This window comes from Nomascus leucogenys, chromosome X (assembly GCF_006542625.1).
Source record: "Nomascus leucogenys isolate Asia chromosome X, Asia_NLE_v1, whole genome shotgun sequence".
Lineage (NCBI taxonomy): Eukaryota > Metazoa > Chordata > Mammalia > Primates > Hylobatidae > Nomascus > Nomascus leucogenys.
In genome coordinates this window covers 93,759,994-93,772,605 of record NC_044406.1, presented here as the reverse complement: position 1 = coordinate 93,772,605, position 12,612 = coordinate 93,759,994, and the positions used below count along the sequence as shown (strand labels likewise).

At 35.8% G+C, this 12,612-nt stretch overlaps 1 protein-coding gene across 4 annotated transcripts in view; it reads left to right on the top strand.

Annotated features, from left to right (window-relative positions):
- RBM41 (RNA binding motif protein 41) overlaps positions 1-12,612 on the top strand; it is a 66,411-nt gene that overhangs the window by 42,633 nt on the left and 11,166 nt on the right. For 2 of the 4 annotated variants that reach the window (XM_030806960.1, XM_030806961.1), the window contains exons 7-8: positions 6,872-7,019; positions 8,562-9,950. In XM_030806960.1, coding sequence (XP_030662820.1) covers positions 6,872-7,019; positions 8,562-8,728 — 315 coding nt within the window. In that variant the 3' untranslated portion in view covers positions 8,729-9,950. Of the gene's footprint in view, positions 1-6,871; positions 7,020-8,561; positions 9,951-12,612 lie in introns of those variants that run through there. The other 2 variants (XM_030806962.1, XM_030806963.1) reach the window with 2 other exon arrangements.

The following is a 12,612-nucleotide window of genomic DNA, read 5'->3' as shown; positions in this document are numbered from 1 at the left end:
TGGCACGATCTCGGTTCACTGCAACCTCTACCTCCCAGGTTCAAGTAATTCTCCTGTCACAGCCTCCCATGTAGCTGGAATTACAGGCACCTGCCAACGCACCCAGCTAATTTTTTGCATTTTTAGTAGAGATGGGGTTTCACTATGTTGGCCAGGCTGGTCTCAAACTCCTGACCTCATGATCTGCCTGCTTCAGCCTCCCAAAATGCTGAGATTACAGGCGTGAGCCACCACACCCAGCCCCCATTGTATTTATATGCCACATTTTCTTTATCTATTCATCAGTCAGTGGACATTTAGGTTTTTCCACCTGTTGACTATTGTGAGTATTGCCAGGGTGAACATAGGAATGCATATATCTCTTTGAGATGCTAATTTCAGCTCTTTTGGATAAATACCCAGAAATGGGATTGTTGGATTGTATGGTAGTTCTAATTTTAATTTTCGGAGGAACTTCCACACTGTACTTCATAGCAGCTGTACCACTTTACATTCCCATCAACAGTGCACAAGGGTTCCAACTTCTTCATATCCTTGCCAACATTTGTAATTTTCTGTTTTTTTGATAATGGCCATCCTAACAGGTATGTGGTATCTCATTGTGTTTTTCATTTGCGTTTCTCTGTTGATTAGTAATATTGAGCATCTTTTCATATACCTGTTGGCTATTTGTATCTCTTCTTTGGAGAAATGTCTATTTAAGTCTTTTGCCCATATTTTAATGAGGTTGTTTTCTTGCCATCAAGTTGTAGAGTTCCTTATATATTTTAGATATTAAATATGGTTTGCAAATATTTTCTGTTACTCCATAGGTTGCCTTTTCACTCTATTGTTTCCTTTGTTGTGCAGGGCTTTTTAGTTTGATGTAGTCCCACTTATCTATTTCTGCTTTCGTTGCATGTGGTTTTGGTGTCATTGCAAAGAAATCATTGCCAAGACTAATGTGAAGAAGCTTTTCCTCTATGTTTTCTTCTAGGAGTTTTACAGTCTCAGATCATATATTTAAATCTTTAATCCATTTTGAATAGACTTGTGTGTATGGCATAAGATAAGGGTCCAATTTCATTATTTAGCATGTGGCTGTCTTCTCAACATTTTGTTAAAGAGACTATCTTTTTCTCGTGTTATATTCTTGGCACACTTTTAGAAGATCAGTTGACTGTAGCTTCATGGGTTTATTTTTAGACTCTCAAATTGGTTCCATTGACCTATGTGTCCAGTTTTATGCCAGTACCATACTGTTTTGATTACTGTAGCTTTGTAATATGTTGTGAAATAAGAAAGTGTATGGCCTCTAGCTTTGTTCTTTCCCAAGATTGTTGTGGCTATTTGGTATCATCTGTGGTTCTATATGAATTTGGGGATTGTTTTTTCTATTTCTGTAAAAAATGCCATTGGGACTTTGATAGAGATTGCATTGAATCTGTAGACTGCTTTGGATAGTTTGGATATATTAATATTAAGTCTTCTAATCCATGAACACAGGATACCTTTTCATTTATTTGTGTCTTCTTTAATTTCTTTCAGCAACATTTGTAGTTTTCAGTGTACAAGTCTTTCACCTCCTTGGTTAAGTTCTTTCTTCAGTATTTTATTCTTTTCAATACTGTTGTAAATGGGATACCTTTCTTAATTTCCTCTTCATATTGTTCACTGGTAGTGTATAGAAACCACAACTGAATTTTTCTACTTTGATTTTTTATTCTGCAACTTTACTGAATTTGTTAATTAGTTCTAACTTTTTTGGGTTTTTTTCTTTTCTATTATTTCCATTAATATAGTCATAATTCCATGCCAATAATAAAACGGTATAATTAAAACAGAAAAGTGATGTTCTCAAGAGGTCTTCCATGAAAGCTGTTTGAACTGTGGGCCAAATAAACATGGTATCACCATTCACCAGGTAGCAGCTTGTCTCAGCTGCAAAGTACCCAAGGGAGAAAAATCAGTGTCTTGATTGCTGCACTTGTGAACCTTGATTTATTATTTTATTTATTTTCTTTTTAAAGTTTTTAAATTGACCTATAATAATTGTACAAATTTATGGGGTACATACTGATGTTTCGATACATATAATGTATAGTGAACAGATCAGGGTAATTAGCTTATCTACCATCTTAAGTATTTATCATTTCTTCATATTGGGAACATTCAATGTCCTTCTTCTAGCTATTTGATGCTATATATTATTGTTAACTATAACCATTCTACAGTGGTATAGAACACTAGCACCTATTCCTCTTATCAAACTGTAATTTTACATCTTTAACAAGTCTGTCCCTATCCTTTCCTTCCTCCTACCCTTCACAGCCTCTAGTATCCTCCGTTCTAGTTTTTACTTCTATGAAATCAGTTCTTTTTAGCTCCCACATATAAGTGAAAATGTGCAGTGTTTAACTTTCTGTGCCTGGTTTATTTCACTAAACATAATGTTCTCTAGTTCCATCCACATTGCTCTGAATAACAGGATTTCATTATTTTTATGGCTGAATAGTATTCCACTGTGTATATATACCACATTGTTGGGCACCTCGGTTAATTTCATATCTTGGCTGTTGTGAATAGTGCTGCAATAAATATGAGAATGCCATTGTCTTTTCAATATACTGATTTCCTTTTCTTTGGATAAATTCTCAGTAGTGGGATTGCTGGATCGTATGGTAGTTCTATTTGTAGTTTGTTGAGGAACCTCCATACTGTTTCCCATAGTGGCTGTAAAAGTTTACAGTCCCACCAACAGTCTGTAATAATTTGCTTTTCTCCACATCCTCACCAGCATTTGTTAACTTTTGTCTTTCCAGTAGTAGCTATCCTAACTGGAATGAGATGATGCCTCATTGTGGTTTTTATTTGCATTTTCCTGATGATTAGTGATGTTGAGCATTTTTTCATATATTTGTTGGCAATTTGCATGTCTTCTTTGGAGAAATAGCTGTTTAGATCATTTGCCCATTTTTAAATCAGGTTGTTTGTTTTGATGCTGTTAATATGTTGAATTCCTTGTATAGTCTGGATATTAATCCCCTGTTGGGTGAGTAGTTTGCAAATATTTTCTCCCATTCTGTAGTTTGTCTTTTCACTCTGTTGTTTCCTTTGATGTGCAGAAGATTTTAGTTTAATATAGTCCCATTTGTTTATTTTTGCTTTTGTTGCCTGTGCTTTTGAGGTCTTATTCATAAAATCTTTTCCCAGACCAGTGTCCTGAAATGTTTCCCCTATGTTTTTTCCTAGTAGTTTTATAGTTTCAGGTCTTACATTTAGGTCTTTAATCTATTTTGAGTTGATTTTTGTATAGGGTGAGAGATGGGGGTCTGGTTTCATTCTTCATGCATATAGGTATCCAGTTTTCTCAGCACCACTTATTGACGAGACTGTCTTTTCCCAACTGATGTTCTTGGTGCCTTTATTAAAATATTAGTTGGCTGTAGATACATGGGTCAATTTCTGAGTTCCCTATTCTGTTCTACAGTTACATGTGTCTCTTTTTATGCCAGTACCATGCTGTTTTGGTTACTACAGTTTTGTAGTACATTTTGAAGTCTGGTAGTGCAGTTCCTCCAGCGTTGTTATTTTTGTTCAGGATTGCTGTGGCTTCAGAGTCTTTTGTGGTTTCATAAAAATTTTAAGATTTTTTTTCTTTTTCTATGAAGAGTGTCATTGGTATTTTGATAGGGATTGCATTAATTCTGTAGGTTGCTTTGGATAGTATGGTCATTTTAACAATGTTCTTTCAGTCCATGAGCATGGAATATCTTTCTGTTTGTATCCTCTTCACTTTTCTTTCATCAGTGTTTTGTAGTTTTTCTTGTAGAGGCCTTTTACCTCCTTGGCTGAATTTATTTCTAGGTATTTTATTTTGCCTTTTGTACCTATTGTAAATGAGATTGCTTTCTTGATTTCTTTTTCAGCTAGTTTGCTGTTCGTGTGTAGAAACGCTACTGATTTTTGTGTGTTGGTTTTGTATCCTGCAACTGTATGGAATTTGTGTATCTGTTCTAAGGGCTTTTTGGTAGACTCTTTAGGTTTTTTTTTTTAGGTTTTTCTGTATATAAGATCATGTTGTCTGCAAACAGGGACAATTTGACTTCCTCCTTTTTGTTTTGTATGCCTTTTATGTCTTTCCTTTGTCTAATTGCTCTGGCTAAGACTTTCACTGCTGTGTTGAATAAGAGTGGTGAGAGCGAGCATTGTTGTCTTTTGCCAGTTCTTAGAGGAAGAGCTTTCAGCTTTTCCCCATTCTACTGATGTCTAATTTTTTGTTGTTGAGTCTTTAGTGTTTTCTACATGGATGATCATTTCAACTGTGAACAGAGATAATTTTACTTCTTTCTTTCTGATTTGGATGCATTTTATTTCTGTTTCTTGCCTATTTGCTCTGGCTAGAACTTCCAGTACTATGTTGAATAGAAGTGGTGTGAGTAGGTATCCATGCCTTGTTCCTGATCTTAGAGGAAAAGCTTTCAGTTTTTTAATACTGAATATTATAGCTGTGGACTTTACATATATGGCCTTTATTATGTTGAGGTAAATTCCTTCTATTAGTAGTTGAGTGTCTTCATCATGAAACAATGTTGGATTTTGTCAAATGCTTTGTCTGCATCTGTTGAGATGATCATGTAATTTTTATATTTTGTTCTGTTAATGCGTTGTATTACATTGATCAATTTTTGTATGTTGAATCATCCTTGCATCCCAAGGATAAATCTTCCTTAGTCAAGGTGTATGATCTTTTTAATGTGCTGTTGAATTTGGTTTGGTAATATTTTGTTGAGGATTTTTACATCTGTTTATTAAGGATATTGGTCTGTATTTTTCTTATAATGTTTTTGTCTAGGTTGGTCTCAGGGTAATCCTGGCCTCATAAAATAGCTAGCATATAGTTGGATTTTGTTTATCCATTCAGGTACTCTGTCTCTTGGGGAGTTTGTTAATATTTAGTGTAATTATTGCTAGCAAAGGACTTACTATTGCCATTTAATTGTTTTCTGTCTCTCTTGTAGCTCTTTTGTCTCTCCCTCTCAGCTGTCTTCCTTTGTGGTTCATTGGGTTTTTTTTTTTGTAGTGATATGCTTTGATATCTTTCCCATTTTCCTCTGTGTATCTTTTATAGGTATAGGGCACGGTAAAACCATCTGTTTTAAGCTGATAACATCTTACGTTCAATCACATATAAGAGCTTATTTTTGTTCTGTTGAATTTTTTTTTTTTTTTGAAACAGAGTCTCACTCTGTTGCCCAGGCTGGAGTGTGGTGGTGTGGTGTGATCATAGTTCACTACAGCCTCAAACTCCTGAGCTCCAGTAATCCTCCTGCCTCAGCCTCCCAAATAGCTGGGACTTGTAAAATTGGCCAGTTGTGGTGGTGCATGCTGTTTGCTCACAAGTAGCACATGCCACCCTGTCTCTTTTGCAGAGACAGGGTCTCACTGTGTTGCCCAGACTGATCTCAAACTCCTGGACTCAAGTGATTGTCTCACCTCAGCCTCTCAAAGCACTGGGATTACAGGAGTGAGCCACCGTACCCACCCTCCCATGCCTAATAGGTAGAATAATTTCTCTTATTTTCCTGAGGATATTAGTTATGGTTTGTTGAAGTTTTTTCCTATTTCCTTTCTTTTCTTTATGTTTGTTGTGTTCTCTCTTTCACATTAGAGGATTTCCTAAGATGCCGGATAATCCATGCCCAACTTTAGAAGTAGGAACTAAAAAGCAGATTGGAATCTCTGAGCACACAAGTGGCACTTGTTGACTTTGAGCTTCACTTTAAAGTGGTCTGGCTGGGTCATTTGTTAGAGAAATTCCTCATCCCAAGTCAGTATTTTTATATCTTTCCTCCTAGGACTTACCAGTTTTCCCAGAGAAGACTGTTCCAAAATCTTTCTTACGAGGGTACTACCAGCGTTCTAGGAGCCAAATGGCAGAAAAGGACTGGGAGGACCTCAACATTTAGTATGCATTCTTTCTCTTAGTCTCCTTGCTTTCAGAAACAGTGTTCACATCTTCAGCCATGTGTGGCATTCCCCATCTTCTGACAATGAACCTCAAGTTTTCTACCAGGATTGGCAAGTTATCTTTTACCCCATAGCATATTGTGAGGGAGGGTATTTAAAAATCATATTTGCTTTTTGACAGCCTTCAACTGATCTGCCTTATTTTAACCCCATCCCTTCACATTTATTTCTGAAGGTAAGTGAAATTATCAGTTCCTGAACTATTTAAGGATTCTTAAGTGGTGACGGGTGTGTTCTTGGCTTTCTCCACTACCAGTTTAAAATTCAGCTTTCTTCAGTGTGCTGAGTTGGTTCCTGCTTATCCAATTATTTTTCATCTTCCAGATTATTATTGCTTTTGTCTCCTTTTCTTGTTCCTCCTGACCTTGTTGATTTGTGTTTTTTGTTTTTTTTTTTTTAAGTTCCTGTAGTTTTAGAGAGTTTTCTGGATGGAATGAAATTAAATGAATATGTTCAATCCACCATTTTTATGTGAAACTAATTCTAATCATAATGAAAGAGTTGCCTTACGGCTGGGCATGGTGTCTCACGCCTGTAATCCCAGCACTTTGGGAGGCCAAGGCGGGTGGATCACCTGAGTTTGGGAGTTCAAGACCAGCCTGGACAACATGGTGAAACCCCATGTCTACTAAAAATACAAAAATTAGCCAAGTGTGGTAGCACATGACTGTAATCCCAGCTACTCGGGAGGCTGAGGCATGAGAATCACTTGAGCCCGGGAGGCCAAGGTTGCAGTGAGCAGAGATTGCGCCACTGCACTCCAGCCTGGGTGACAGAGTGAGACTTTGTCTCAAAAAGAAAAAAAAATGAGTTGCCTTACCTCCTTTATATGATATTTTGGTTGATCCTCAATTTGTTTTAGGTGTTATACCTGAAGAACCTTAGCCCTCGGGTGACTGAAAGAGATCTTGTGTCATTGTTCGCTCGGTTCCAGGAGAAAAAAGGACCTCCAATTCAATTCCGAATGATGACTGGACGAATGAGGGGCCAGGCTTTTATCACCTTTCCCAGTAAGTAGTTTCATCCAGATGATTACTCAGTTGCCCCTCAGTTCGCTAGAGACTACCTATAACCTCTCTCATTTAGATATAGTCCTTTGATTTCTCCACAGCATGTGAGAACAAGAGAATGAACGAAAAATATGTTTTCAGTGTTTCTTTCTGTTTCCTCTCCTCCATTGACAGTGCATGGCCACACTACCCCAGTGTCCTCAGTTTTTCCCAGTCTTGGTACTTCCTTCTTACCCTACCAAAATCTGTGCTCTCTTCACTGATAATAGTATTTCTAGTCCAAGTTATAATTAGATTACTCATTAATTAATGTATTAGTATTCTGATCAGAACACATGTACTTGGCTTATGCGCTGTGAGCGCAAGCTAATATACTAATTTATTACTAATTCATAATTAGTAGATGATGATACAGTCTTCTAAATATTATTTGCATATTAATTAATGCATAGCTTCTAATCCAACGGGAAGAATAATATAAGAATTTCAGTTTCTATGACAGACCAGATAATATGTTGTTTTGGGGGAACACTTTGTAGGATCTGTACCTTTCATTGTCCCTAAAGTATCGTCATTTCTAAATAGCCTATTAATCTATATGTGGGCAAGTGGTTTTACACATGAATACGGCCAAACTCCCCTCCATTGTTTTCATACAGTTTTGTATCATCTTTCCTATCATACTGAAGGTTTTTAAATCCTCTATACCAGTGGTTTTCAGTCTTTTCAAGTGTAAGAACCCCTTTTAAATTTAAAAAACTGTTTATGGGTGCCCCACATAATACGATGTATTAATTGAAAAAATACATAATAACAAGGCTTTTTAAAGCAACTACTTTAAGATGTGTAGCTGTTTTACTAATCTTGAAAGCTATACACTTAAAAAAATTTGTAGTACATATATATATGAAACAAAATTGGTTCAGTCTACTTGTCTACTTTAGGATTCCACAAACTCCTGGCCACAAATCATCCCTCCCTTATTTCTTACATCCAGGCTCTTAGACCCATAAGTTGAATACTCCTGGCATATAGTATACATTCTCACATTTCAACCTTCAATATGCCTACAAGGGTTCTTATACTTATTTATCCCAATAAGATGGCCCAGAACCACTCTCCCACTGAAAAAAAAGTGGCAAAGTGCCCTCAATAACATGATAACTTCTTTTGTGTTACTCATTTTGAAAATGATTGATTCTAATAATACCTATAATCTGTTACCTAAGATAGAGGCTTGTGTATAATTACTAATAGCTTAGACTTCTTTAGCACACTGCCTGTGTCTTTGTTTCTCTACTTGTTTCTTTGAATTAGGAGACACCCTCAAACACCCATTTTGAGTTTTTATTGTTATTATTTTTAGCCATTAATTTAATTTTGCTGAATAATGCAAATGGGAGATTATAGAAAACATGATCAAATCAAATGACTATATGGCCTTATAGCTTACATTTAATTCCAAGGCAAAATAAACTAGACCTGGAATAGAATTGAATTATTAAGTCCTATGTAAATTGAAATTTTTTCTTTCTCTTTTAGATAAGGAGATAGCATGGCAAGCATTGCATCTAGTAAATGGATATAAACTACATGGGAAAATATTGGTGATAGAGTTTGGAAAGAACAAAAAGCAACGGTCAAATCTCCAAGCGACTTCTCTCATATCATGTGCTACAGGTGGCACTACAGAAATTAGTGGTAGCTAGAATATATATAAATTGTGGGTCCTAGATGGTCTTTCTTGAATTGGAATCTTGGATCTAGGATTTATGTATAGACACCAGTTTGTTTGGAGTTGAAGAGGAAAAACTAACTGAGGGAGGGGAAAAAAGTAATTTCAGCTTTTGGAGAGAACTGGTAGAAAACATTTTCTATTATATAATTGAAGACTATATAGGACAGATGATATGCTGAGTATGAAGGGTAGAGTGCAAAGAGTATTATTTTCTCAGGATAAATTACAAGGGATTATGCCTAAGGATTTTTAAAAATCTTTATAATTTTTCTGGGGTCCTCAATATTTGTCTCTAGAGATAACATTCTTTCTTAGACTGCTTCCTATATATAGAAATAAAAAACTAATTAAATGTTGAAATATTTCTTTACTAGAGCCCATTTGCCATATTTCATCCACCTAGTAAATAAAAGATTAGGACCCCCAGGCCTAAGCATCAACAAATGCTATGAAGTCAGAACTATCAGCAGTAATAGTAGGTAGTTTCATAAGTTAGTTGACATATTTAATGAATGCTTCCTCCACAAGTTATCAGTCTTCAAAAAGCTATATATTTTTCTAGTGAAATATTTTAGATCAAAATGTTGATGTTCTCATAGCCATTTAAGCTAGCAACCATTGAGTATCATTGAATTCAAAGCAATAAACATTGATTAAATGTCTAATATATGTTAAATATTAAGCATATGAATTTTAGAAGAGGAACGTACTAGCAAAGAATACCAAAGGGAAATAGAAAGAAAGAGTTCTCTAGCAAAGAGGATGCCAGTCACAAATCCCCCAGTTGTTTGTTTATTGTTGCTGGAAAATAAAAAGACAATATACAGAGAGGAAGTGGTACAAACTGGAGTCAGACCTGTACAGCCACACTTAACATTCTGTGACCTTGGCAAGTCACTTAATCTGAGCCTCGCATTTTTCATCTATAAAGTGAGGATAATAATGCTACTTACCTCATTGGGTTGTGAAGATGAACTGAGATATTACCCAGGCTGAAGAACAGAAAGGAAAACAATGAATAAAATTGAACAAGAGCATAGAACCTGTGTGACACCATTAAGCATTCCTACGTATTTCTAATGGGAGTACAGGAAAAAAGGAAGAGAAAAGAAGGAGCAGAAAAATATTCTAAGAAGTAATGGCTATAAATACCCCCGATTTGATGAGAGACATTAACCTATACATCCCAGAAGGAAAAGAAATTACAAACAGATACATCATAAGAAAAATGCTAAAACCCAAAAACAAAAAGAAAATTTTGACAGCAATATGAGAAAAATGAGCCATCACTTACCAAGGAACCCAAATAAAATTAACAGTTGACTTCCCCTCAGAAACAGTGGAATAACACATTCAAAGTGTTCAAAGAAAATAACTGTCAACCAATAATCCTATATACAGTAAAACTATTTTTCAAAAATGAAGGTGAAATAAAACATCTCACATAATCAAAAACCAAGAGAATTTGTTGCTGGCAGACCTGACTTGCTGGAAATACAAAAAGAAGTTCTTCAGGCTGAAAGCAAGTGACCTCAGACAGTAATCTGAATCTACACACATGCAGAAAAAGAGCACAGGCAAAAATAATTATGTAATTATCAGAAACAATCTATGCATTTTTCTTTTTTCTCTTAACTAATGTAAAAAACAATTGCATAAAACAATATGTATATAGTTGCATCGTTTGGCCTATAACATATAAAATATAATATATTTGCCAATAACAGGTTGAAGAAGCTGAGTGGAAGCAAAACTGTCTTGTACTAAAGAACTGACTCCAGATGGTAACACAAATCCACAGGAACAAATGGAGAGAACGTGAAATAGGAAATAAGTTTAATATAAAAAAAACTATAAACGTATTCTTCTCTCAGCTTCTTTTAAAGATGTAAAATTATATTAAGTAATTATAATAAGGTGTGTTGGGTTTATAATGTATAGGTTTATATAGGAATAGGGTTGTTACATTGGAATTAAGTTAGTGTTTATCTGAAGCCTATTCTGCTTAGTTAAGATGTGTATGGTAAGCCCTAGAGCAACCACTAAGGAAATAACTTTTAAAAAATCAAAAATATTATTAAAGAAATGTAAATATCACGTTATGAAATACTCAATGCAAAAGAAGGAATGGAGAAGCAAAAAGCTTGAGGCATTATCAAAAACAATAAAATGGCAGTCATAAATCTATATCAAAATAATAAATATGCATAGATTATGCAATACTATAAAAGGCAGAGGTGTCAGAAACAAGTCTGATTCAACTTCATGCCATCTATTTGAGACACACTTTAGATTAGTAGAAAGAGATTAAAGGTAAAAGGATGGAAAACAAATATGTCACACAGACAACAGCCATAAGAAAGCTGGAGTGGCTATTCTAATGCCAGACAACATAGACTTTTAAAAAAATGTTACTGGAGATAAAGAGTAAAATGTTACAATGACAAAAGGGTCAATACATCAGGAAGATGTAACAACTATAAATATATATGCATCTAACAGTAAAGCCCAAAATACATGAAGCAAAAACTGAAAGGAAAGGAGAAACAGGTAAGTCCATAAAAAGAGTTGGAATATTCAGTACCCCTTTTTCAATGACAGAGCACCTGGACAGAAGATAAACCAGGAAATAGAAGACTTGAACAACATTATAAGGCAAATTGACCTAAAAGACATCTGTAGAACTTTCCACCTAACATCAGAATACATATTCTTCTCAAGTGCATATGAAACATCTCCAAAGTAGGCCGTAAGTTAAAGCATAAAACAAGCCTTAATAAATATAAGTGGACTGAAATCATGCAAAGCATGTCCTCTGACCACATGGGATGAAGTTAGAAAACAATGAAAAGTTGGGAAACTCACAAATATGTGGAAATCAGACACACTTGTAAGTGACTGGCTGGGTGCAGTAGCTCACGCCTGGAATCTCAGCACTTTGGCAGGCTGAAGTGGGAGGATTCCTTGGATCCCTTGAGACCAGGAATTCAAGACCAGCCTGGGCAACACAGCAAGACCCTGTCATTGCCAAAAAAAAAAAAGTGTCAAAGAAAAAAATCGTAAGGGAAATTACAAAACCCTTTGAGATGAATGATAATGACACAACAAACCAAAACTTACAAGATGCAGCTAAAGCACTGTTTACAGGGAAATTTATAGATATAAATGCCTGTACTTAAGAAGAAAAAAGACCAGGCACAGTGGCTCATGCCTGTAATCCTAGCACTTTGGGAGGCCAGGGCAGGTGGATCACGGGGTCAGGAGATCGAGACCATTCTGGGTAACACAGTGAAACCCTGTCTCTACTAAAAATACAAAAAATTAGCCAGGCGTGGTGGTGGGCACCTGTAGTCCCAGCTACTCGGGAGGCTGAGGCAGGAGAATGGTGTGAACCTGGGAGGCGGAGCTTGCAGTGAGCCAAGATCACGCCACTGCACTCCAGCCTGGGCAACAGAGCGAGACTCCGTCTCAAAAAAAAAAAAAAAAAAAGAAGAAGAAAGACCATAGCACTAACCTCACTTTACACCTTAAGACCCTGGAAAAAGAAGAGCAAACTAAACCTAGAGCCAGGAGAAAGAAGGAAATACAAAAGATTAGATGAGAATAAATGAAATAGAGTGAAAAAAATAGAGAAAAACCAATGCAACCAAAAGTTGATTCTATAAAAAGATCAATAAAACTGACACACCTTCTGCTAGACTGACCAGGAAAAAAGGAGAATCAAATTACTAAAATCAGAAATGAAGGAGGGAACATTTCAACTGAACTTGTAGAAATAAAAAAGATTATGAAAGCATATTATGAATAATTTTATGTCAATAAATTATCAATGAAGTGGACAAATTCCTAGGAAGA